General features: G+C 35.4%; 3 protein-coding genes across 3 annotated transcripts; 1 reads left to right on the top strand and 2 right to left on the bottom strand.

Moving 5' to 3' along the window:
• Positions 1–840: 840 nt before the first annotated feature.
• On the bottom strand, positions 841–4,882 carry LOC142640375 (putative inactive purple acid phosphatase 29). The gene is made up of 4 exons (XM_075814436.1): positions 4,465–4,882; positions 3,083–3,480; positions 2,323–2,782; positions 841–1,250 (listed from the first exon to the last, which is right to left on the bottom strand). Exons 1-4 carry the CDS (start codon positions 4,745–4,747, stop codon positions 1,240–1,242), a joined length of 1,152 nt encoding a protein of 383 aa, XP_075670551.1. The 5' UTR covers positions 4,748–4,882; the 3' UTR covers positions 841–1,239.
• A 2,884-nt stretch (positions 4,883–7,766) lies between these two features.
• On the bottom strand, positions 7,767–10,111 carry LOC142638588 (uncharacterized protein C594.04c). The gene is made up of 3 exons (XM_075812624.1): positions 9,429–10,111; positions 9,082–9,345; positions 7,767–8,475 (listed from the first exon to the last, which is right to left on the bottom strand). Exons 1-3 carry the CDS (start codon positions 9,702–9,704, stop codon positions 7,996–7,998), a joined length of 1,020 nt encoding a protein of 339 aa, XP_075668739.1. The 5' UTR covers positions 9,705–10,111; the 3' UTR covers positions 7,767–7,995.
• Positions 10,112–16,037: 5,926 nt separating this feature from the next.
• Positions 16,038–20,140, top strand: LOC142641392 (uncharacterized). The gene is made up of 5 exons (XM_075815814.1): positions 16,038–16,286; positions 16,353–16,548; positions 17,180–17,721; positions 18,379–19,290; positions 19,542–20,140. Exons 2-5 carry the CDS (start codon positions 16,366–16,368, stop codon positions 19,825–19,827), a joined length of 1,923 nt encoding a protein of 640 aa, XP_075671929.1. The 5' UTR covers positions 16,038–16,286; positions 16,353–16,365; the 3' UTR covers positions 19,828–20,140.
• The last annotated feature ends 7,142 nt before the right edge of the window (positions 20,141–27,282 follow it).

Below are 27,282 nucleotides of genomic sequence, written 5' to 3'. Positions count from 1 at the left end.
TCAGCCATAAAATAATGGGTTTGTAGATCTTTAAACTTCTTGAACAAAAATCAACACATATGACATATCTCTTCACGGGCCTCATTGATTCATTGACGTTCTTCAAAATTATAAATTTATAATATTCGCTGATTCCCTTGAAGTTTAGGAAACATTTCTGGCAATAATTATATTTTTATAGATAGAAAATATTATTTTTCATGAAGTGTGATGAATAGATGATATAGTTTGAAAATGAACACTTATGGCTAATTTGGGTGGAGGGAGAGTAAAATAGAGTTGACCAGAAAATATAATAGATGTGTTTGGGATGAACTTATTTTCTTTAGCTTATTTAGTTCTTAGTTTCTTTTTGTTACTATATATTTATGGATCCTATTGCACTTTTTGAAACTATTCATGGATCTTATTGTCCTAATCAGCTAATTTTAACTCTTTTTTTTCTATACTTTCAGCAAAACAAAATTTAGTTTTAGCTATATAAACTGTTTCCAAACGAACCCATATATTAACCGAATTGGTCATTAAAGCAGCACTTGAAATCATCGAGCTGAAATACGTTTCTATTAACTTATTGGTTTACACTTGATAGAGGAACGTGATTATTTTGATTAATTCCTGCCAGCTATTTGGTTTACATCCACATGTTGAAGACAAGAACCGTGAACGTCTGTCGTCTTAATCACTTGAATGTGTAAATTTTCATTGAAAATATGGAGTTGGAATCTAGCAAGTAGTAGCTATTGACTCCGTGACCTTACTATATGACTGAATGAAAGGATCACGCTAAAATTAAAAAATAAAATCACATCTTGTCACTGTATAACACCACTCACTACAGAAATGTCAGATTTTCCACATCTACATATTATAGTAACTGACCATGAAATTTTTTGCAAATGTTCATATGACAAACAACCTTGATACATCCACAGACTGAATAGAAAATCTTATCTCAGTTTTAGCGTGAATGATCTTTTTTCTAGTTAAAATTTTGGTTATTTTTTATGAGAAAAAAAAAAAAGAATATTTAACAAGTTACGATTAATGGAGCATAAAGTAAAACTCTCAAAATGGGACAAACAATTTTATTCTCCAGAGGCTCAAGGAAACTTCCAGACTAAGGGGACTTGGAACACCACTTAGATATCCCCTCAGCCAATTTATTAGCCATAAACTTGTGTATCTAAATTGCATTTCACGTCACCACTACCCATGGTGCCACCGATTTGTCGCTTCCTATGGGGTACCTGTTCAGAGCAAACTAGAATGAGAAAATGAAAGAATGCGTATGAATGGAATACAGGAAGGCATATAAATCTATCTAACAATGATACTAAAACAACCATTCATGTCTGGTATTACATGTTAGTACAAGTTTCAGCATCAGTAAACTGCAACAAATAAATTGTGAGACATCACAGTAGCCAAAAGGTTGTCTAATAACACCATTTTCCAATGAGCTTTAGCTCAAACAATACCTCCTCTCATAAGAATGGATGGAAGGTAAGGTCGTGCATTCAAAACTCGCCAAGTGCATGCATAAACTTACTAATTAAGATAAAAGCAACAAATTAATATTAAATAACAATAGCAAAATGTTGCAGAATCTATTTCTCGTTTTTCATACATAAATTTTGGGTATGAAAATAGGGGAAGAGGTCAGCAAGGACAGAATTTATTTCTATGAGACTTGATTCTAGGTCTGAAGTATACCACCAAGAAACAAATATAAGGACAAATATTATGCTAAGCAATTAGCAGAGTAAAGGTCAGAACACTAACAAAGTGCACACTTCCAATACCTCCTCACTTACAAACAAACATGTTTTTGAAGTTTGAATCATGTATTAAGTCTTTGCAGCCCACAGCTCCAAATTTCTATATCAGTAGAGCTTTTGGACAAAGAAGATCCTGCAATATGCAGATGCTCCAACAAGATGAGCAATGAAGGTCATGTTTCATTTATGAGTTTCCTACAAGGCCTACCTCCAAGGATTTTGTTGAAATAATCAACACATAAGGCCATGAAAGGAGTGAATGAAATCAGTTAATGATTTAAATGGATGCAATGGTGTTAAGTAGTCACTAACTCAACACATCTTATGCTACCCCCCTCCCTCCCATGGGCGCGCGCACACACACTCTTCAAGCATAAGAGGAAGGAGTTTCCTAATATATGTCCAGTTGGCATCACACAATAAATTGAATCCTAGATTACCTGAATACCATCATATAGATGTTCCTAACATTTGATTTTCTCTATAATCTAAATACAACCATTGAGGAAAAAGGCAACTATGCTAGTTTAGGAAACCTTACCAGCAGAACTCTTGTTCCAGAGGACCTGACTATCAATAGCAGTGAGATGCTGATCATCAAGGCGCTTCCATGTTTTGATTGAATTGACTGCTCCCCAACCACCCTTTTCCATTTTCTCCAAATTCACTTCCACAACTCTTGCTCTCCTTGCCCATCCAGCCAGCCCATAAGCATGGTATCCAAATCCCCCAGCATAACAGAGTTGTATACCAGTTAGCTTACCGCAGAAGTCATTGAGGTGATCATGACCATTGAAAACAGCCTTCACGTCTCCTGCAGAGACCATTGTTGTGAAGAAGCCAGAGTTCACAGAAGCAGAGCTAATGCCTATGCCGCCCTCCTGTTTCACACCTGTGAAGTTTGTTTTGTCTAAACTTTTTAGTTCCGGCAAAGGGATGTGAAAGTATGCCAGCCCAGGTGCAGGTTCTTTTTGGGCCTCTGGCTTGGCCGTGTATGCTCTCTGCAATGAAAAATGGGAAATGGTTAATACACAATGTCCATTTAGGCAAAAGCTAACTCACTTCATCCTAATTAATATGTCTTGTTTTCAAATGGCATAATTATAAAAACATAGTGATAATCCTTATATGCCTTCTAGACTTGAATTTTAAAGAACTTCCATTCTTATCAAGTGAGCATGTATTTTGGCGTGTCTCAAGAAAGGAAAGTACGCCATTTAAATTGGGATGGAGAGAGCATAAGATATAAACAAATAATTGTCTTAATTTGCCAATAATGAAAATTTATGCTCAGTAAGTACCTGAAGCCTTTTCGAAGTGCGTTCAAACCAAAATTGTTGAGAAGGTTTGATCCAACCATAGCCAGGGATCATGGAGGGAACCGTGGAGTAATCGCCACTGTCAAGGAAGTAGAGATTAAGAACAGACTTGTTTTCAAAGCTAGAGCCCTCAACTCCTCCAACTTCCAGGTTGTAGTTTCCAAAGCCATCAATAACTTGTGCTTCCACTGGATTAACTAGAGACAGCGTGTTGTTTAACTTAACTATATGTTTCATTACCCCTTCCCTTGAGAGTGCAGATTCCTGATCATGGTTTCCCAAAACTGCAGCCCATGGAATGTTAGATGAGATTGCTGGTGCAAATGCAGCATCCAACGACTTAGCTGCATCTTTGGAATCACTCGCATAGATATTATCCCCTGTTACACATAAGCAAATGCTTCAATTGTTTGAACATGCTTAATAAGCTTAAGAAAGTGTCATGGGTGGAATTTGTAAGCATAATAGACTGCATTTTGTATTGCTATATGCCCCCAAAGTAAAAGAATTAAAGATTAAACACAGACCAGTAAGATGAAACTAATCCATCTTTTATATATTTTTCTTCCAAATAGTCATTGGATGCATACTAACGAATTATGTTCTATTCTGCCCCAAATGACCTGAATTATCCATTCCAATTAGTTAATTGGTTCAAATCACCCCTCTATTCCATCCCATTCCAAATTCTGGCTCATTCCACTTCATTCTACCCATTTTAGTCAATTCTACTAAATTTCACCTAGTATGGTGATTTCGGTCGGTATGTAAACAAATCATTTTTTTTTCCCTAAACCCCTTTTTTTTTTAATTACTTCACTTTTTAGTTTTTGCTTTTGAGAAACTTCTATTACTTTACTTTCATTTGGCATTTTATTATTTTATTTTAACAATGTGTTTTTCTTATATACTTTTCTCACGTATGACATTTCTTTCTTCATTAATATACTCATATGTGACATGATATATACTTATAATATGTAAGGATGATATTAAGATAGACATTATTTGATTTTGAATTAATGATTTGATATGGTATAATTTCGTGTAATGTTGACTTAGGTGTGATATATATATATATATATATATATATATATATATATATATATATATATATATATATATATAAACTTTAGTTGTATTCTCGAAATAGTACGCTAAAATAGATCAAATCCAAAGTGGGACTAGTACACACACTCCTACAACAGACAAGACACTTATCAAGCGAAACTCATAATGGGGTATCACATGAAACGTGCAATTGAATATACTCACATGCTCAATACTTAAAAAATGTAAATATTATAGAGAGAAAGAGAAAGGAGTTGGAAAACAAAAAGAAAACAAAACAAAACAGGGAATACCAGTGAAAACAATGAGATCAGGCTTCTCAGCATGGATCATGCGTTCGAGAAAGGCAGTGGTGTTGAGGTCAGAGCAAGTAGCCCTTTGCTCCGGAAACACATTCTCACAAGGCGTAGTCTTTCCATGCGCATAATGCATATCCGCCACTTGCAGTATCTTAAAGCTCCCACCTTTCCCAAACCGTAGCGGCTTCTTCTTCTCAGCCAAGCTACAGATTGGAAACAAAATGAGACACAGTAGAACTACCCCCACGAAGAAATTTGAACCACCCACTACTTTCATTTTCTTTCTTGTTATAACTTTTGATTATTGATGATAGCGTTATTTTCTTTGTCTCTAGATCCAACTATCCCAGAAACTTTTCCTTCCCTTCTAAAATCTCACTTTGCTCTGCTCTACTGGGCTTTGAAGCAAGTCTCAGAGGTCATACATATATACTTATTTGAAACTCATAATTTGACTCTGTCAAAATCCATACAAGCAAGACTCCCATCAAAGTCCATACAAGCAACACGTATTGTGAAACCGAAGGGGAAGTTCCGAAATTATATATAATACATGCAAGTCCTCTGTTCAGATCACTGCTTACGATTTAGCCTGTAGGTGAGCCAATCAGCGTAATTGGAGATTCAAAGTCGTTAGTGGCAGTCAAACAGAGGCAGCTTCCGGTGTTCATATGACTGACTTCAGAATCCCAAGTCAAGTATCCGTTTGGAAAAGCACTGCGTTGCGTTTCACGTTTTCTTCTTTTTCTTTTTTGGAAAGAGTGTTTCATGTTTTCAAAGGCGGGATTATACTTTTCCAGGTCTAGTGCAAGTACTTTATTCCAAAAAAAAGAAAAAAAAAATTTTAAACTCAATCTTATTATTTATATATTTAAAAATTATTTTATTATAGTATATTCAATTTTAAAAAAAATAAGCGGTATCCAAACAGCACTATATTTTTAAAGTGTTCATATGCATATGCAAGTAATTATTTTTAAACACCCTTACGGCCTTACTTGAGAATCCAAATATTTGGGTTCAACAATAATAATCTTGGCGCCCCTACACAATCATAATCTTTGATCCCTTAAATAAAATAAATATATAAAATTTCAAATAAGCAGCACTAAAATTTAGCTCAAATAACAGCACAAATAGCCCAAATAACAAGAAGATTAGGCAAAACAATAACAATTGAACAAAAAATTTTCAACAAATAACCCATTCAAAAACAAAAATAAAAATCTCTAATCATTTATATCCGTAACCCATTCAACTCATTTCATAAAATTAGTCTCTAATTTCATTTTTCCTAAAAAACTACATCAAGAGAAATATTGTGAGTCGTGAATTCTCCTTGGCGGCACTTGAAGCTTTGCTCTCCTCGGCTTTGCAATCAGAGCAAATCTACTCTCCTCAACAATGGCTCGCCCTCACCGTAAGTATCATCCGTCACTCTCTCTCTCTCTCCATTTTTCAATTATGTATCATCATTTTAGACTTAATTACTTTCATCTCAGCAATTCTCATTATCTCCCATCAGTTCCATTTTGTTAGTAAAAGGAAATTGTAAGATTTCATATATTTGCATTTTATATATTTATTGTGATGTCAATATATTCAAGTTATCTTTTGATTAAATTTTGTAAAATTTAAGTTTTTTAATGACTATCCTAAAAAAAATTCTTAAGCTTGTCGCTAGTGGCCATGGTGCCATCAATAGATTGTATCATTAAGATTCTAACCAAAATTATTGCGGGGTATAATTGAAAATGAGAGTTTATAAACATAGGATACTTATAGGACAGGAAAGCCATATGGGAAAGCCAGGACATCTTTATAAAAGATGATTTTACACGCAAAAACGAAGTTACAACTTGCAAGGCTTGACCATTCCACTTCCTAGTAGCATAGCAGCTATCTGGCCAATCATACGAAGGCATGGAAAGCCTCCACATTCTTTCCATTTGAATAGACGGCAAAAAGACAGGTCACTAATAAAGAGCAATTCTCAGGCAGTTATATGAATCCTCAATCATAGAGTCCTCAATCCTCAATAGTTACCAATATTATCTCATACCCGCTTCCATACTTACTAGCCATCCACAGTATGCAACTTTGAACAGAACCAACAGTAGCACTCCCAGCAAAGAAAAAACTAGTCAGCCCTGTTCACTGTAAATAAGATCTAGTACCCAACCATAATAAGATAAAGCATTTAAAAACTCAAAGTCCAACCTTCAACTTACTACAAAAGTGTGCTCTTGTTGTCCTATGGTCAAGCTCAGAGAGCATTTGAAGCTGCCAAGGATATTCATGATCTCGCTGGTATTGCGACTATTTTGTTAGACCATCCTTATCACTTGGATTCGCTGATAACGATGGTGGAATATTTCAAGTTTGTTGGTGAACATCAAATGTCCCCAGATGCTATAACAAAGAGTTTATATGACTTGTAATGTGTGTGGGATCCTATGTTCACTACTTGGCAGGGTATTTGCCAATTATTATTCAGCCATGAAACCAACAAATAGCTATTCTTAGCACTTTTCACTCACATGAGAAACATGGATAGACGTGGCTGTCATCTGTCTGCTCTGGAAGTTTGTATACTGTTGCTGTCATTGGATTCGGCTGATCCAATGGGTGCCATGTTCTGCATTGACTACTTATTTTTTAGGGCAGAGGAGTATGCATGGCTAGAACAGTTCACTGAGGACTATAAAAATGGCAACTCCCTATGGTTGTTTCCAAATTTCTCTTATGCGCTTGCTGCTTGCCAGTTTTATCTTGAACAAGAGGAATCCTCATTCTCATGTGGATAATACAAAGGCTACTTCGAACAATATTATGAAGCAGGCCTTGATGCTTTACATAATTACCACATAGATGTTATAGTCACACAACCGTGCCAAATATGCCCACCCCACATAGGATCCCAATCTTCATTTGCTCAAGCTTCTAAAAAAAGAAATAAATAAGCTACTTTAGCCACTTTTGTCTACATCAGTGTGCTTGTCTGAATCAATATATTTATTTATGTTGGCTTCAAATGCACAAAGAGAAGCTCATAGCATGATTTCTCACTCAGGCATTGAAATCCAATCTAGTTGATATTTTGTATTGTACAACAAACAACCAGCTAAAAAAATCCATAAACTTAAATATTTTGCTTCACCATTCATTTATAAAAATTAATCCCTCTTGTAAATTATTGTTTGAAAGGAGCTGTATAAATCTTGTTTTGCATCTCTACAACAGTACATGACAAGAAAGCTAAATCTTCTACAAATACCAGAATAGAACTGTTATAAACCTTGAAAAAAAGCAGATAATAAAGTTAACTTCTTTAGCATACGCAGAAAGATTTTGTACAATATCATACAAAGATCTATTTGGCCAAGTACAATCCATCATTTTTTTTCCTTGAAATAAAGAAATTACATAGGCAAGTCTTGACTCTTGACATATCAAGGCAGGAACACAATATAAATACTAATGCTGATAAAGAAAACTAACAGAGCTTACAAACGAAATATCAAATCAAGTGCTTTTATCTTTTCCTCCTATTTTGGACGACTTGAACCAAGGTATCCACACAGAAGTTGTCTTCTGGTACAGCCTGTATGCCTCAACTCTGTATTCTTGTTTCAGCATCCGCTCCTCCACAAGTTTAGTCACGTAAGCTAAGCACATACTATTGATAAGTGCTCCAACAAAGGCCCATCCATGCCCCAGGTTCCATGCAAATATAACAAGTCCCCACCACCACAACTGCTCTCCAAAGTAATTCGGATGTCGCGAATAATTCCACAAGCCCTTGTCAAGGTTGAGCACCACTGGCTTTCCAAGCTTCTTTAGTTTGTTGTTTCTAGTCACAAATTCGTGGAGTTGAGTGTCTGCAAAGTATGCGATAACAACACCGCACATACAGACAATGACTGCAACAAAATCCCAATTGTTCAATGGCATATCGACTGAATGAACAACATACAATGGGAGGCATACTCCAATCAGAAATACCTGCAAAGGTTCGAACAACCCAAAAAAGAAACAGTTAAACAAAGCATCCACATATTATCTAGTGGCATAGTATAAAATATGAGACTAAATTACACTTTTGACCCTTAAAATTTGGGATTGTTTTCATTTTAATCCTTAAGTTAAAAAATTTTAAAAATATGTGTAAGTAAAAAAGTGTGTAAAAATATATTTAATTTTGTTCAAAAACTGAAAACATATGTCTAAGCACATCTACCAAACATGCCCAAGTTTTGATCCATCATTCTGTTTTCAAAATGGTCATTCTGTCCATATTTCTGACTAATCTAGCTGTTAAGAGAGAGGAAAACCAAAATAAACTACTTCATTTTGTTGACACTTAACGGTCAGATAACTCACAGAGATGAACCAAATTGAGATCAAAATTAGTGGACCAAAATGTAAAATCTCAAACTTAAGGAACAAAAAAATGAAAACAATCTTTAAGAGTGAAAAGTGTAATTTAGTCGAAATAATTAATAGAAATCCCCCATGCAGGCAATTCATCAAGCAGTTACCGAGCATTCAGATTCAGACTTAATCTTTTAAGCTCATCAACTAATGCAAATGGCTAAACACTAAATTTACCTGCTGAGAGGCGTAGACAGCGAAGAATGAAACCCACCACCAGTGCTTTCCGTACTGTCGGCTCATATCAGTGAACCTCCAGTCCTCCCTAGCGCCCCACTGCCAATTTTCACGCCTGAAGTAGTTATGGCTTAGCCTTAAACTCCACACCCAAGTCATCAACATTGCGATCCTCGACCTCCACCAGTTATAATGGCCCAAAGGGTGTGTGGCATAGTAATGAACAAGCATCAAAGGTATCACCGTCCAAAACGGGTCTATCATCTGCAATTCACAAACAAAGAAAGTCAACAAGGTAAGAAAAAAAATTGAAAAAAAAAAAAAAAGCAACGATGTAACGTACGTACCCAGTGGCTCTTCTGGATATGGCTGATGACCCAGAAGAGTACATTGACGTTGAGGAAGAAGAGGGCATTGGCTAATAGAAGAGGGTGGTGATAACACCACGTCCAAAGGTTAGCCAAAGAATGCGGATCACTCTCACTTTCAGACCCACTAGTATCACTATTGTTGATGTGGTTAAGGAATGAGAGGTAGAAGAGTATAGAGGGAAGGGGAGCTAAGAATGCTGTCACAACATATTTCAGGTTACTATGGCCATGGCCACATCCACCAAAACCCATGGTGTTTTGTGCTAGTATAGCTAGAATTGGCTGTTGTTGCTGTCAGCTATAGCCCATAGAGACAGGCTATTTAAATAGCGCAAAATCTCATTACATACTTTTTATTGTTTGTTACCGTAAATATTCTTAAATCGTATTTTGAAAACACAATTTTATTCTATACGTGAATATGGGTATGATAAAATTGTATTTTTAAAATATAATTTTAGTCTTTGTGGGTACGTGATGAGCGTGCAAGAGAGAGAATGTGATAATTAGTAGTCTTTAAATAGGAACAGTGGCAGCTCTTTGTTGTCTAAACTAATGGTTGAAAATAAAAAAGTTGACCCAACATGATGGATAGAAAGATTAGCATGAGTATTTCTTTCGGCTTTGGTGGCTTCGGCACCCCAGTCCCCTCAACACTTGGTCACCTAGTAGGTAGGAAGATCGCGCTGCTGGGTCCAAATAATGATTAACCATGTCTAATCCCAGCTTGTCCAATGCTTTGGGAATCTTAATCATTTGATCAATCCAACCATTCCATTAAAATAACATTATCTTCTTTCCCTGTTTCAAGCCTTTATTATTTTATCCTAACCTTTACTCGGTAACTATTGTGTAGGTTTTTTTTTTAATTTTAAGACTATAAACGAGTCTAACTTTGTTGAATAATGAGTGTTTAAGCTTAGCTTGACAATAAAAATAATGTTTAAAATTTACTTAAGCGTGAACCAAACTTATAAATGATGTTTAAGTTCTAACTTGTCAAAAAGTCTAAACCTTGAGCTCGGCTTGATTAATGAATTCAAACTCAAACTCAAACTAAATATCAAGTTTTTGAACTGGAGATCCAACACTTGTATATTATCAAGCTCATATCAATCTTATTATCAAGCTTATTTGGATTAGATAAGTGATCCTAACTCTAATTATTAGAGTTATTGTAAGATATAAGTTTAATTGTCAAGCTCATATTAAACTTATTACCAAACTTCTTCTAAAAGGAAAAGAAAAAAACTTATTGCCAAACTCATAAAGGAGTCTAAACTTAGCTTATTTTGTATCAATTCCTAATGTTCGCAAGACTTTTCATGAATTTTTATTTTATTTTTTTGAGCTAGGCTTATTCATTAAATATCTCAAAACTAAAGCTCAAACTTAATTTGTTTATAATCAAACAAACACGAACAAAATAAAAATAAACACTATATTGTATGGTTACTATGACTCTTTTGGGTTTTACACATGTTATTGTCTCATATCACTAAATATAAATTTTGAATCTAAGGAATTACTATTATACTTCTTTTGGATAGGTTTTCAATATTTTTCCCTCTCTTTCATCTTAAAAAAATGTACTAAAGTACTCTGTTTAAGATCGGTTTGGATTGAGCTTATTGAATAAAAGAAAATTCCTATCTATCCATTTAAAAATTAAACTTTGAAACGCGGAGATGTATCTGCCTCTCCTTGCAAAATTTCAACATGCATGCTTCATAAGTGCCACTACAATTACGCAAATAGCATGCGAGAAACAAAAAGGCCCCTGTCAAATCCAGGTTGAAGGCAATGGTTAGCAATTGAACTTGAAGCCTCGTACCATCTAGACTAGACTCTGACATTGACAATTGACAAATGACAATTAAACAAACAGCAATGATAAGGTGCTTCTCTAATGCACACCCCAAATCTAACAAATCCCGCACATAAAATATAATTATGAGGTCGCTACTACCATGCTTGTGGTGTTTATAATGATGTTTGCAGCCTCCAGTGGTGTGCCTAATCATGATATATGCTCGAATCATTTCACATGGTACCCACATTATATTCTATAAACTTAACCTTGCTCCTCAGCCCTTGGTACCCCACTCTCTCCTTCCAAATTTCTCTCTTCTTTCAATTTCTCTCACGGTTGAAAGAACACAAAAAGCAGTGATAAATACTCAGGAGAAAATGGACTTTTGTTCTTATTTAAAAAAAAAATTAATACAATGTTTTTGTTTTAAAACTATCAAATATCGTGTCCTTATTTTTTAAACTCAATTTTAATAAAATCAAGTTCAGTATAAAACTTGATATTCTCAAAATTGAATTATATGTAAATTTTTAATTGAAACTTGACGTGCTAAAGTCGAGTTTCACTTAAATTTTTTTTTTTTAAATTAAGTGGCAAAATATGTATAGAACTCGGCATTACTAATGTCAAATTCTACTTATAATTCAATTTTTTTTAAATCGAGTTTCAAATCAAGGACACAATGCTTAATAGTTTTAAAACAATGACATTATGCTAGATTTTTTACAAAATAAAGGCAAAAACTCATTTTCCCCTAGATACTCACCGTATACTGGAGACAATTAAAATTATATTTTTAGTTTAAAAACGGAAACTTTTATTGTAATTATGAAATTGTATTTTGTAAACACCATTTCAGGTGAAGAATACACGAAAATGTATAACTTCAGAATGTGCAATAATAATAGCCGAAAGAAAAAAGAGGCATTACTACTATTTCACTTTACGGTGCCACGCTTGAAGTGGACTTTGGAGGGAACATGATCACTACTCACAGCACTTCATGAACTTAAACGGCACAAACCACGGTCCACAAAAGTGGGTAATTATTTATATTTGTATTTTAATTTCGTAGCATGCATAGGTCGGCGGATTAAACCCCCTTTTGCTTTTAGCATGCATAGGCTTGACTCTTGAGGGTGAAATTGATATTATTGGTCCCAAAAAAAAATTGATACTAGTAGTGATTCTAGTGAATGGACCTGATCCCAACAAAAAAAAAAAAAAATCCAAATATGGTTGCAACATAGGGGTCGGGCATTGACTTTGCGGCTGTGAAACTGTTAGTCCAAACTCAGATAGGGGGCTTGCAGGGCCTGAATATCACTATAGGCCTTTTTTTTTTCAAGTTCAGCCTAGCCAGAGCTTAAGAAATTATGAGCGCAATGAGTACTGGGCCGATTGGTGGGGTTTTGAGGGTAACCTCACCACTCAAATTACGAATCTCTCCATTTATTTCAAAATTGAATTAATACATTTTGTAGTTTAGATTAAAAATGTAAATATGTTTATGGTGACATATAATGTAAAATTCGATTCCACTAAATAAAAACAAATGATTATTTTAAATGACAGTAACATTATACAATATACTTGAATTTGTTATATACTGATTTTTGAACCATAAAATTCATAATATTGACTCTTTTAATGTTTAAAGCAAATGATGAAATAACATCGGGTATGTTTAGTTTTTCACATAACATGATGCCACATTATTTTTATCATCTCATGTGGCATCATTTTATTAGATAAACTAGTTGATGCTTATTCTGACAAGAAGGCCCAATGGTAGGAAGAAACCCAATAATATAGGAGAAAAAACGTTAGTAAATTGAGAAGAAAATCATTAAGCTTGAATGGTAGGAATGGATCATAGGCCCAGAAAGTAGCAAATGGGCCTCAAAGAAAGCAAACGGGTCCAAGGGAGCCCAGAGAAAAAAGTAGTAAACTCATGGGTAATATGAGAAATAGAAAGCAAGCAAGAATGGGCCAAAGAGGCCCGAAGCAATGAATTAATTGAGTAAGGAGTTGATGGAAAGCCTATAAACCCCAAAGGTGAAGGATATGGTAGTTTGGATCGAGGAAGCCAAAAGACTTAGTAAAGGCCCATGAGAATAAAGAATTGGGATGGGCCGAGAATGCACAAGGAAAGGAAATGGGTTGAGGATGCCCCAAAATGATGAAATAGGCCGAGGAAGCTCGATAGCAATAGGATAGGCCGAGGAAGCCAAAAGTAGCATGAATAGTGAATATTAGCCCAATGATAATACTGGGTCACTAGAATTAAGCAAAGGGAAAGAATACAGCAGACCTAAAAGAAGTTCAGCAAGCACGGGGCAAACAATGACATAGCAAGAATGATAGAATGGTGTGACAGAAGTACTAAAGGGCTCGCTAAAGGAGTAAAGAATGAATTAGAGAAAGAAAAGCCCACAATCAAGTAAGGCCCATCCCCAAGAAGGAAGCAAGCTATAAAGAACAAAGGCTCAGAGACTCATTCATGCCACAAGAAGTTAAGAATGAGCAGCAGAATACACAAATGAGCCCTTAGGTCATGGCAAACACATGAGCAGCAGACAAGCAATGGACATACAAGGAAATGGAGCACGCACAAGGTTCAGGCAGCACCAACTTGTACCCAGCCAATACAAGAGTGGTGGGCCATGGGCTAGAGGTAAGAGAAGATATGGTATGGCGGTGGGGAGAAGGAGATAGCCTATTCTAGGGTTCGCGCTCAAACCTTTTTGGGGGAAATATCCTGCTAGGATGACATATCACCCAAAAGAGGGAAAGATGAGTTGGAATCACTAGGTGCATGCCATGAGGGATAATGAGAGAAAATGCTCACCCTTATCTGGATGGGAATGTCACGCTGAGCAAGTAAACAAAATAAGACTCTTTGTCTGGTAATGGGACGTGGCACGGCCAGCATAGGTAAATGGTGCTGGCTAGGCAGCTGATAGATCAGTGAGTGGTCAGGAAGGACACCCACACCCAAACAAAAGTGGTTAAAAGGTAAAATGGTAAAAACCCATCACGGCAGGCAGCATAAAAGGGTACTCCGCCATGCACAGTGAACAACAACAATGGGAAGTATCATGAGACCACGAAACAAGAGAGTAAAAATAAAGCAGAGCACTTAGAAAGAAAGAGAAAGAAAAAAACAGAGAGTAGGCAAGAGTGTGGTAGCAGGCATGTACCAATAGGTTAATCCCTTCTCTCCCTCCAAAAGCCTACCCTCTGGCAGTGGCGACACCACTCAGTAGTCAGGGTGTTCCTAGGAACACCCTGGCTTGAATTTTTTTTTTTTTATATATAATAATTTAATTTTTTTTTATTTGTATACCCTTAAAAAAAAAAAACACCCTTAAGCAATATTAGGAACACCCTCAAAATTTGTATGCTAAACAAATTTTGAACTAAAAGCCATGCAGAGGCAGGGGTGTGTGCACACATGAGGTGTGTGTTTACGCATAGTGGAGTGTGTGCTAGACTCCTAATAGTTAGTAAAAAAAATGAATGAAGCAACTAAACACCAATAATTAATAATTTAATTAACTAATACATTATAAAAGACAAACAAATTAAATTATATTAAGTTAAACAAAAATTAATAATTTAATAATTAATGAAACAATAATACAACAAATTATAGTTTATAAAAGACAAACAAATTTATGAAACAACTAAACAACAATAATTAATAATTTGATTAATATTTCAAATGAACTTATAGTTTATTGTACCGGTACCTTTGTTCATTAATTTCTTCTTTTCTTTTTTTCCTTTTTATATTTTTTTTCTTTTGAGGTTTTTCGGTGTGCATAATGCAAATTTGTTTTGGTTTTAAGAATTTTTTTTTAAGTACAAACTTCATGCTTGCCAAATTTTGAATTGAGGCCAGTATTTACCGAAATGTCCCGAAACACCCGAAATGACCCAAAATTTGTTCAAAGTGGAATAGGAACACCCTGAACAAAATTCCTGGAGTCCCCACTGCCCTCTGGTGAGGATTAAGGAATTTGTGCACAAGCCATTTAGTCCCATTCTCTCAAAGTGGGTAATTTCCGTGGCAGGATCTCTTTGTGAGGTTACCCACATTGAAGAAGTGGTTCCCTTCTTGAACTTAACTCCGTAAGGCAACCAAACACGACAGACTAACCATCATTTCTTTCATTTTATTGATTAAGCATTGGTGTTATTTCTCTTTATTTATTATTATCGTTGTATTTATATTGTGTTTATATCGCTTGCACTATTTCTTCCTTATTTCACTCAGTATTCCCTATTTTCTGGCTGACAGCAAACATATTTCATTTTGTTGATGTTATATTACACCTACTTGCCATAATTTTCTTGTAACAATTTATCTGTCATAGGCGAGTGACCAAGGTTCCAACCAAAAGGGGTTTTAGTTTGAACACAAGCCGGTTTGAGGCGAGTTGCGATTAGGCCGATTCTCACTCTTTGACCAAGAACCTTTGGGCCGTAGTAGGGCAAAAGGTAGCCCAGTTTGCAATCACAAAAAAGGCCCACCACGAAACTAAACACATGTAGTGAATTTATGTCACACGTTACGAAAAATATGAACAGGGTGCCTGTTAATGCAAACAAAATATCATTTCAAGAGATAAAATTCAAAACTCCCAAATTTCAAGGTCTGCATCACACTTTAGCCACCCATAATGAAAAAAAAAAAAAAAAATTTAAAAGTAGCCTTGAGATAATGAATAAGATATATGCAAGTCGTTTTGTTGAAAATCAAGGCCAAGGAAAGAAACAAAGCTAGACCCGCCTCTCGTTTCACCAGTGCTACAAGTCGTGAGACCAAACAGTGGTTAAGTTAAGACGTAGGCACGAAACGCAGCGGGTCAAGGGCAAGTCCTTGTAGCAAGCAAACAAAGTATTAGCTGTTCGCAACGCTTTCTTTCTTCTTCTTGAGTTTCTTGAAGTTGCTGAGGGCTTAGCGACTATCTATCTGCCACGCACCGCCATTCCCTTTATTTCTTCATTTTCAGGTATCACTTCTCTACTCATCGCTTCTTTATTGAAACAAAAAAAAGCTAATAATTCAAATCAATTAGGAAAACGAAAACGATGTCGGCTCGATATCTGAAAAAGGTTTTGAAACAACAAGAACAACAGCAACAACAACAACAAGAAATTGATGATGAAGAAGAAGACCATCTGAGAGGCAATCAATCTGACTTGTCTGGTACTCGCCCCTCAATCAATCCCTTTGACCTTCTCAACGACGATGACCAAGATGACCCTGATCAGGTACCAGGTTGCCCCCTTTCTTTTTATTTTGAGCTTTTTCGATTCAATTTTGTAACTTTAATTACACATTCGTTTTTTCATGCAATCTTATTTGTACGCTAATTATATGAGGCATGGAGTAGAGTACATTGTAATTGTGTTCTTTTTTATTTATTTATATTAAGTTAAGATTGGATTTGGAATCTGTATTTCCTTACCTATGTACATGTTTATGCAAAAACTTCAATACCAATTTAGTATCTTAAATAGTACAAATGTTCTTTTTTGATTGGTAAGTTACACACCCACTACAATTCTTGAATCCTTTATTATGATAGGGGAAGGGGAAAGCGCCATTTGAGCTCAAGCTCATTGGCATCATAAAAAACCAAATATTCCAGCAATGCGTGTGTGTGTGCGTCTGCGTCTGCTGGCTTTAGCTCTTTGAGTTAGATACCACTTTGTGTCTTAGATGCTAATGCTTCGTCCTTGTCTTTTGATTTTTTCCGGAGTGAATACATCCCCTTTCTAAATAACACTTGTCTATTTCTTTTTTGTTCCTTTTTCAAAAAATTTGGTGGGTGCAGAAAGGGAATTATGTAGCATCTGGGTTTCATTTGTTTTGAATTTTTAATAATCATTTTGGTTGCAGGGGGATGATTCAGAGGTCGTTAATGAACCCTTGGAGGTAAATAGTACTAAGGAAGAACCTTCCGCATTGGAAAATAAGGTTGATGTGGTTTCAACATCCAATCAAAAGTCCAAGAAAAAGAAAAAGAAGAAAGGCAAGGAGGGTTCTCTCTCAAGTGCAGATAAAGTAGAAAAACCCTTGGATGCGATTCTAGAAACTTTATCTTTGGAACCTAACTCTTCTGGTCACCAAGGTGGCCCTGCAAAAGCCAAAGCTGCAAATGCAAAAGATGGGGGCAAGCTGGTTAAACAATGCGTACTACAAGTGGATTCCAAATATTTGAATGCTGAGAATGAGCTACGAAGAATATTTGGTTCTAAGGTGGTGAAGTCATTTGAGAAAAGTCATCAAGCTGGCAGTTCTAGACAGGTACGAGGTGGACGTCGTGGGATCCTTCCTCATAGAAAGACTATTCTTGTCACTCCTTCTGACCACTGGCCTCGCTGGGATGGTTCTGTGTCCATGGAATTCCTGGAAACACGGGATGGATACCACTACTTCAGGTAAACATGATCATCTTCTTCTTCTTCTTTTTGATGTGGGGGAAAGAGGGGGGGGGGGGGGGTTGGTTGTTGTGAACATCATATTTTATTTGATTTTCAGTAAGTTGTAAACATCATCCTTAGTTGCATAGTTGTGAATTTTTTTTTTTTTTTTTTTTTTCAGTTATTGATATGCTGATACTCCTGCTTCACCAATCTTTTGTAACCAATTGGAAAAATGCAAGTAGTAGTGTAGTACTATCATCTTCATACGTAGATTAAACTTACTCTCAGCTTTTGATGGACACTTAAAAGTAATTTTTGCCTTCTCCTAGTGCTTGTAATTTAACATGGTGGATGCTCAAAGTTAGGGTTCAGTTGTCCCCCCTCCCCCAATTATCAAATTATTGAAAGTTAGGGTTCATTTGTATGAGTTGTGACTAATAGTCTCATTTTCTACTTCATGTTCATATTCCATTGTTTAATTCTTTAAATTTTAATTTAAATTCAAAATTCTCCTTTTCTTCTTCATATTTTTTCCTGCAATGCATTCCTGATTTAGAGTAATGAGCAGATGTACATGATCAATATCACAATGTTTAGTAACATTTGACCCCATAGCAATTTGTTTTAATTTCTCCATGCACCCTAATTTTGCCTTTTGTTCTCATGATGTAGATATGTACATTCCTCGTCCTATGGTCAAGCTCAGAGAAAATTTGAAACTGACAAGGCTATTCATGATCTCAATGGTATTGCAAGTATTTTGTTACACCATCCTTATCACTTAGATTCACTGATAACGATGGCGGAATATTTCAAGTTTGTGGGTGAACATCAAATGTCGGCAGATGCTATAGCAAAGAGTTTATATGCCTTGGAGTGTGCGTGGGATGCAATGTTCACTCCTTTGCAGGGTAATTGCCAATTAAAATTCAGCCATGAAACCAACAAACCACTATTCTCAGCACTTTTCACTCACATGAGAAATATGGATAGACGTGGCTATCATCGGTCTGCTCTGGAAGTTTGTAAACTGTTGCTGTCATTGGATTCAGATGATCCAATGGGTGCCATGTTCTGCATTGACTACTTATCTTTGAGGGCAGAGGAGTATGCATGGCTAGAACAGTTCTCTGAGGGCTATAAAAGTGACAACTCTCTATGGTTGTTTCCAAATTTCTCATATTCGCTTGCTGTTTGCCGGTTTTATCTTGAGAAAGAGGAATCCTCAAAAGATTCTCATATGGATAATACAAAGGCTACTTCGAACGACCTTATGAAGCAGGCTTTGATGCTTTATCCCTCTGTCTTGAAGAAACTTGTAGCAAAGGTACCTTTGAAGGATAGGGTGTGGACAGAGATACTAAAGCATGCTTTATTTCGATCAGATGAAGCAGGAATCCCGTCGTTGGATCACTTGATTAATTTATATGTGGAGAGGAATTACATCATTTGGAGGCTACCAGATCTGCAAAAATTGCTCAGGGATGCTGCAAAGCAGGTTATTGAAACACAGGAAACTAATAGGAGTGAGGCCAAGGATTGGGCTTGTGTGAGAAAAGAAGTATTCTCCTCTGAAAAAAATGAGTGAGTATCTAAATTTATTTGCATTGCAATTTTTTAACTACAAGTCTACTCTTTGCTATGTAATATTTTTGGTAGGCATAGTTGTGTGCTAATTTATCCATTCCAGAATACTGAATAAATTCATAGGCTTGTATCAAACAAATGATCTTGCACTAGGCCTAGAGTCTAAGATAGACCTGGTTCTTATTCTCTTACATTAGTTAGGTTTGTTGTATTTGGGAATATGGTTGACATGTTTTTCTTGTTGCTAGGTATGGCCATTTATTGGTTTCAGATTTCTCTGATTCAATGCCAACTATTCCACCTGAAAACCTGCAAAATTTCATGGTTGACCCAAGGATGATGAGGGAGGGTATACAGAATGAGATCCAAGATGCCAATCCACCCGGCAATGGCCGTGCTCCCCGTGATGTTGCAAATCGGAATGCATTAGCTGTCTTGTTCGAGTCATTGTTACCATGGGTTCATTATGGGGATGGAGATGGAGTTGATGAGGATAACCAACCTAATGGGGTTGACCAAGGCAATGAAGAATAGAGTGTCAACGATGCCAAAAGTTTTACACACATTGTTAATGGCAAAAAGTATCTGCTTCGAAAAAGTATCTGTTTCGTATATTGCATGATAAGGGAATTAATTGTTTTAGTCTTAAGTACTGAATTAGAGACATGGGTCAGTTGCTTGTAAGTCTTACTGGCTAGAGGTGAGTTCAAAGGGCTATTCTTTAGAAAAGTTCCCTAGTCTATCGAAACACCCCCCCCCCCCCCCCCCCCCCCCAAAAAAAAAAAAGCATTAGACATCTACCATGTACAAAGCTATATCTAGGAAAATTGTTGCCTAGTTTACCATTCTTTTAGCTAGTACACTGGAATCTACGACCCTTTCGATGCAAAACATATTCTATTAAGGCCGTGGTTGGTTCAATGTAAAATATTTTTCAAGTGTAAAATATTTTCAGGTGAAAATATTTTTCGAAAAAGAAAATATTTTTAAATGTTTGGTGGTATTTTAAAAAATATTTTGGAAAATATTTTTTAGTGTTTGGTTGTGTTCTTGAAAATATCATAGAAAATACATTTTTTACTTATTGCTCACATTTTCTCAACATCCAAACAAATATATATTGTTATTTCTCAGCAGAGTTACATAAAATAAACAAAACCCAAAAAAAAAAATTATCAAATCCGGTCAAGTTGAGAGAAGAAGGAAGAGAGAGAGGCGAGATAGCGCGATTTTCAGGCGACGGCGAGATCGCGCGATCTCAGGCGAAGGCACGGCCCCGTGATCTCAGGTGGAGGCGAGATCGCGCGATCGGGGGCGACTGGGTTTGATTAGAGGCTAGATTGCGCGGCGAAGGCAATCTTTGCTTCATCGGGTTGGGGCGCGATCTCTCTACTCTCTCTCTCTCTCTGCGTGTTTGAGTCTAGAAATGGTTTGAAGTGAAAATAGAAACGGAAATGAATTTACGGTTGAAGAGGCTTAATTTTACAATCAACGGAAATGATATTCCATTTGACTTAGTTTTCTTGCCAAACCAAATACCCTTGGTGGTGGAAAATATTTTTCAAATTTTGTTTACACCCAAAACAAACGCAGCCTAAATTGCGATGTCGAAGGTGTTGTTTATTTTGACGTAAAATATGGGGATATTTGGTAATGTTGTTCTAATAACGTTGTTTGTATTTTTTGAAAATACGAGTTGGTGAAAAAATGTGTTGAAATACGTGTAATATTATTTAAACACTGAAAACTGTTATTCTAGTTACACTACCAAAACAGTCCCTATGTTTTTAGAAAAATGTAGTGTCTTATGATATCTATTGTGATTGAAAATGTTAATCAACTAAAAATTACATTGAAATGATATAAAATGTTTTACACTCCCCCCAACAGTCTAGACTTACATAAAAATAATGTGTGTGTGTGTATATATATGTGTGTGTGCGCGAGCGCGTTCCTTGGGAGGAGATGAACTCATCAAGTTGTAGATAATTTCTTTTATTTTTCTATTTTAATAAGGTACTGGCTTTTTGGATCACCTCTGTGTGTGTGGTTTGGATCAACTTTGTGCACATGGTACCAAATTCATCTTTTGCAAAAAGATTTAAAATTCCTATGAATCTTTTCACTTTTGCACACTTAGAGCAACCACATCAGTTGATCTAAAGTCTTCTAAAATAGAAAAAATTACAAATTTTACACATTTTGAGCAAAAAATCACCCACATCAGTGGGTGTAAAAATGTGCAAAATTGTGTAAAATCATCCACAAGCTACAGTAACCGTGTATATTTACACGGTTACTATAGCTTGTTTATCCATTATTTTATTAATTTATGTTTGCTCGTTTTTTTTCTCTCTCTTCTCCGTGCTCAACAAAGCCAGTAACTGCTCATCTTCTTCTTTTTCCTCAAATGCACACAGAGATACACTTGCTCAAAAAACACAGATCGGTGCTTGCTCAACATAGAGATACACTTGCTCAAAAAAAAAAAAAACACAGAGATACACAAATTGGAGCTCATGGGTCTTGCCGGATCGGAGCCAGGGAGATTTGAGCTTGTGGGTCTTGCTTGACTGGATCGGAGCTCATGGTGCTTGACTGGATCGGAGCTCGTGGTGCTTAACTGGATCGGAGCTGGATCGGAGCTAGATCGGAGCTCGTGATACTTGACTGGATCAGAGCTCGTGGGTCTTGATTGGATCAGAGCCTGATCGGAGCCTGGGCTGTCTCCCGCACTAGCATGGACGGGCTGCGACACCCCGTCGCGCGGCCCAGGAGCAAGGCCAGAGTGGTGGGGCAGGTGGTCGCGGTGTCGGAACCAGGCCAGAGTGGTCGGATCTGATTGAGAGAGTTGAGCGTAGAGAGATGGGTATAGAGAGAGAGAGTGTGTGTGTGTGTCTATTCAGAAATAATGGGAGGAGAGAGAGAGCACGGGTATTAATGGGGGGGTGGTTGAGAGATATGATAAAAAATTTAAGGGAATTGATTATTTAATTAAAAGAGATGATAAAATAGATGAATTGATGTAGGTGTTTTGTAAGAGTGGATGTGTAAAATAGAAAAAGTAGGTTTTTAGTGTAAAAATGGATGTGTAAAATGAAAGAACCAATGTGGTTGCTCTTAGTTGACAAACTTTTGCTAATATCAATTTGGCTCAAATGATGTACTGGTAGAAATCCTACAACATTAAGGGCTCGTCTGTTAATGTTGTTTGACTAGTCGTTTTTGTTATTTAAACAACATAATATGTATTTTCATAATACTTTGTTACTCACACTTATTTTTATAATACTTAAACAATATTATTAGAACAATATTATTAAATAGACCCTAATTTTTTTTATGGTGGCAAGCGTAGCAACCCAAACGAGCTTCGATCAAAGTTTCTTCTCGTTGAAAGTTGAAACTAAAAAAATGCGTCATAAAAAAAAAAAAATCTAACTTCACAGCTTGCGGACTAAAGTGTCACTCCATGGCTTGTGGACTATATTCTAGGATAAGACCAAATGTATAGTCATCTACAAAAAGGTGATATATATATATATATATATCTAAACTAAATTTCTACCTTGAACACGTGGAGTGAAAAGCTACCTACTTTGCTAGTCTGCCATTACCAATAAGAACGGACTAAGATGAGAAAAATAAGGAGCTAAAGGAAAGCTTAGTCTACCATTGTCCAAAAAAAAAAAGGAGAGAAAAAGGCTGGAAAGGTAGCCACGCCAGGTACAAAAATATTTGAAAAGTTGAAAGTTGGCGATGGCATGAACGTGAAAGAAGTTAATGGCCCCACAAAAAGGACTGCACTTTCCTTTCAATTTTGGCCCATGAATTGATCAATTAACAGAAAAAAAAAACATATGGGAAGAAGGTTTTCCAATTCTTCTATAAATTAAAGGGGCCTTTAGCAAGCAAAAAAAAAAACGCACGCACGCACAGAGAAAAAAAAAAAAAAAAAGACACAGGCAGAGACAGAGCACCAAGTAAAGGAGGAACACACAGTATTAAGTGAGGATTTTATTAGTCAATTTCTTCTTTAAATCTCTACCTCTTCTTCTTTTTCAAACCTGATTTTTTATTTGGTAAAACAAATAGGATTGGGTTTCATGAGAAGTTCCTAAAGTTTTAGGGTCTGTTCGTTTGGGTGGAAAATAGGAAGGATGAAAAATAGAGAAAGAAAAATAGGGTGGAAAATATTGTTTTCCACTTTTCGTTTGAAAAATGAAAATAAAAATGAGAGAAAACTGGAGAGAAAATTTTCTTTCCAAATCTACATTTTTTTTCTTTCCAAATCAGATGGACAATCTAGAGAGAAAAGTGTTATGGTAGCATTTTTACAAAAAATATCCTATTTTCACCTAATTTTTTTCAACGTTCCTTACCTCAACGTTCTCTCTTTTTTCTTTTTCTTTTTTCAATGTTCCTTACCTAAACGTTTTTTTTTTCAACGTTCCTTACTTGATGTTCTCTTTTTTTTTTTAATGTTACCTGAACTATTTTTTTTCCCAATGTTATCTAATCTAATTTTTACATTATAATAATATAAATAATAATATAAATTTATATATATGATGTGATAAATTTTATATTATGTAATGAGTATAAATAAATATATTTCTTACCTATTATGTAACAAGGGTATAATAATTAATTTATATAAATTACATTTTCCATCCTTCCATTTTTCTCTCTAATCGAACAAAAAAGTTTTCTACCCTCCCACTTTTCCACCCCTCCAACCGAACACACAAGAGGGAGAACTAAATATTTTCCATCCTCTCACTTTTCCACTCCTCCAACCGAACAGATCCTTAGAGTCCGTCCATTTGGGTGGAAAATAGAGAGGATGGAAAATAGAAAAAGGAAAATAGAGTGGAAAATATTGTTTTCCACTGTTTATTTGGGGAAGGAAAATAGGAAGGAGAGAAAATTGAGGAGAAAGTTTTCTCTCTGGACCCACATTTTTTTTCCTCCCAAATCGGAAGGAAAATCTGGAGAGAAAAGTGTTATGGTAGCACTTTTACAAAGATACCTTCTTCCCACCTATTTTTTTTCAACGATCTGTTCTCTCTTTTTTTTTTTTTTTTTTTCAACGTTACTTGAACGTTCTCTTCTCTCTTCTTCTTCTTTTTTTTCAACGCGACCTGAACGTTTTTTTTTAATGTGACCTAATCTAATTTTTACATTATAATAATAAAAATTTATATATATGATGTGATAAATTTTATATTATGTAATGAATACAAATAAATCTATTTCTTACGTATTATGTAACAAGGGTAGTCAATTTATATAAATTACATTTTTCATCCTTCCATTTTTCTCTCCAACCGAACAAAAGAGTTTTCCATCCTCTTGAGTTTTCCATCCTTCCACTTTTTCCACCTCTCCAACCGAACACACAAGAGGGAAAATTAAATATTTTCCATCCTCCCACAATTCTTCATCCTCTCACTTTTCCACTCCTTCAACCAAACGAGTCCTTAGATATGAGTCCCTGACTCGTAAATCCTATTTGAACATTACCAAATAAATTTTTTTTCCAGTTTTAGTTCAATATTTTCTCAACTAGAATCCTTTACTCTACCAAATCAAATTCATCGATAGAGTCCTTGACTCTAGTATATTCCAATGTTATTAATTCCGTTTCGGACCCCGTTTCGGTTTGTCTAGTGGAATGAAATATTTCGGTACCGGCCTATTTCGGTGTACCATTTCAGGGTGTTTCGGAGTTCCTAATATATATATAAAACTAGATATTATTACTATTATATAAAGTAATGAATTTTATTTTATTTTAAAAAAAAATCTTAAATAAAGTGGGATTAAAAAAATATTTATTTATAATTTTTCTACAAATAATATAATAAATATAGTGTATAAACTTTCACCTTAAAAAAAAATTCAGTGAAGTGGATAAAAATAATTATGGAAATATTTTTTAACTTTTCACTTGTGGCATTGTTGTAAATAACTAAGTATTTATGAATAGTTTTTTAAATTGAAAATTTCCTAGAAGCTTCCTACCATTTCCATTAGCCCACACGTATTCTTCCACTTATCAATTTCATTTCCTCTTCATCTGATCTCCTTTCTTCTATTTCAGAAGCTTCTCCGCTTTTTATCTTCTTCTTCTTCTTTTTTTTTTTTTTTTTTTTTAAATTTAATGCATCCTTAAGTCTTAACTCTTCCTCACACAAACAAAGGCTAGCTCAACACGCCCAACATGCAAGTGTTCTCCAGCAAAGTAAATGTCAATAACAGAGAAGTATGGTGGCTCAAAGCAACAAGGACGAAGAAGTGAGTTTTAATGGCAGCACTTGAGCTTTGTCCATGACTTGAATTTTTTTTCTTCTTCTTCTTCGATCTGATGTGAATCTTATCTTTCTTCTTCTTTTCTTTTTTCTTCTTTTTCTTTGATCTTTGTGAATTGTGAAGTGTGAAGCAAACCCAAAACACATACCGGCCGAATCTTTAGTTTCGGCCGGTATTTGCCGAAACACACCGGAATGACCGAAATGCCTCGGAATTGGCCGGATTTTGACCCGAGGTGGAACAAAGGGTATTCCTATTCCGGATTATATACCGGTACGAGAAATTCCATCCGTTCCGGCCGGAACGGAACGGAATTCATAACAATGGTATATTCTAATGGAGTCCTTGACTCTACCAATTAAAAAAGTCTTTGACTCTATCATTTTAATGGAGTCCTTTATTCTACCAAATTAATGGAGTCGTTGACTCTACCATTTTAATGGAATCCTTGACTCTACGAAATTAATGGAGTCTTTGACTCTACCCCATCAATGGAGTCCTTGACTCTACTAAATTAATGGAGTCCTTGACTCCATCCCATCAATGGAGTCCTTGAATCCACCAATTTTTAATGGAGTCATTGACTCCACTATCAAATTAATGGAGGCATTAACTCTACCAAATAAATCTTGACTAATTCTTTGGGATTATTAATTCTTTAAACAGGATTAGAGTTAATAATTTTTTTAAAAAAATGACCATAAAATTGGGCGGGGGAAATTTTCCAATTCCAAATATGTTCACAATGATTAAGTTGCTTCAAAGGAGTTTTCTTTCCCTTAATTAAATTTGGGAATTTCAATCAAGATATTATTAAAACTCCGACAAATAAGCAAATAAAAGAAAGAGAAATTTGCTCGATTGTCATAAAAGCATGATCCTTGAAACTAAAATCAATTATTTCACCCAAATACAAAATTATGTCAATACTTAATTAAACACCAAGTATTGACTTAAAGATCCATCATTTAAAGTTAGACAAAACCATTTTTGAGACTTCAAATCTAGGATCCCAAAAATAAGAACTACAAATTGGCTTGTTCTCCCCAAAGGTACGTATGCAACCTAAATAAATAATTAAGTGCAGTCACAAATAAATAAAAACATATATCCTCGTAAACATGAATATAAATAAACTTATGTACAAAGACAACGTGGTTGGAATAAAAGGGTCTTCCCTTGAAATAAGGGATTGTAATTAAGAGATACATTATATTGAATGAGCATTACTCACATCAATAAAACTCATACGCCAAAAGACCTATGGGTGAAATTATGTTTGATGATTTATACATAATTTGACAATATTTGTTAAACATAATTTGATAACGTTTGTTAAACATAATTTAACAACGTTTTTTAAACATAATTTAACAATTATTGTTAAACATTGGTTAACAATTTTTGTCAACACTTGTTCTTGTATTTTAATGAGTTTGAGCAGCTTGCTTAGAGTTCCATGCTCAAAACTTGCAAATTGAAGTTTCTTTCATTGATCTTTCCCATGATTCTTGGTTTGTGTCAATCCAATGATATTTGATCTTGATGACCGCAATCAATTTTAGGGTCAAACTTTCTTAGAAATTTTTTTGCTAAAAGTTTGGGCAATTTTTCATTAATTTTGCAACATCTCACTTGGTTCAAATATGATTGCAAATCATAAATTACCAATTT

Source organism: Castanea sativa, chromosome 6 (genome assembly GCF_040712315.1).
Source record: "Castanea sativa cultivar Marrone di Chiusa Pesio chromosome 6, ASM4071231v1".
Taxonomy (NCBI): domain Eukaryota; kingdom Viridiplantae; phylum Streptophyta; class Magnoliopsida; order Fagales; family Fagaceae; genus Castanea; species Castanea sativa.
The sequence above is the reverse complement of the archived record's forward strand: the minus strand, read 5'-3'. Positions and strand labels throughout refer to the sequence as shown.

What these genes read in the sequence shown, in the direction of transcription:
- LOC142640375 (XM_075814436.1), bottom strand. Translation starts at nt 4,747, where the DNA reads ATGAAAGTAGTGGGTGGTTCAAATTTCTTCGTGGGGGTAGTTCTACTG. An exon ending in TGATCTCATTGTTTTCACTG is followed by an intron (nt 3,481 to 4,464) that starts GTATTCCCTGTT and finishes TATGTGTAACAG; the next exon opens with GGGATAATATCTATGCGAGT. An exon ending in GCACTTCGAAAAGGCTTCAG is followed by an intron (nt 2,783 to 3,082) that starts GTACTTACTGAG and finishes TTTTCATTGCAG; the next exon opens with AGAGCATACACGGCCAAGCC.
- LOC142638588 (XM_075812624.1), bottom strand. Translation starts at nt 9,704, where the DNA reads ATGGGTTTTGGTGGATGTGGCCATGGCCATAGTAACCTGAAATATGTT. An exon ending in ATATCCAGAAGAGCCACTGG is followed by an intron (nt 9,346 to 9,428) that starts GTACGTACGTTA and finishes TGTGAATTGCAG; the next exon opens with ATGATAGACCCGTTTTGGAC. An exon ending in CTGTCTACGCCTCTCAGCAG is followed by an intron (nt 8,476 to 9,081) that starts GTAAATTTAGTG and finishes GAACCTTTGCAG; the next exon opens with GTATTTCTGATTGGAGTATG.
- LOC142641392 (XM_075815814.1), top strand. Translation starts at nt 16,366, where the DNA reads ATGTCGGCTCGATATCTGAAAAAGGTTTTGAAACAACAAGAACAACAG. An exon ending in ACCAAGATGACCCTGATCAG is followed by an intron (nt 16,549 to 17,179) that starts GTACCAGGTTGC and finishes TTTTGGTTGCAG; the next exon opens with GGGGATGATTCAGAGGTCGT. An exon ending in GATGGATACCACTACTTCAG is followed by an intron (nt 17,722 to 18,378) that starts GTAAACATGATC and finishes CTCATGATGTAG; the next exon opens with ATATGTACATTCCTCGTCCT.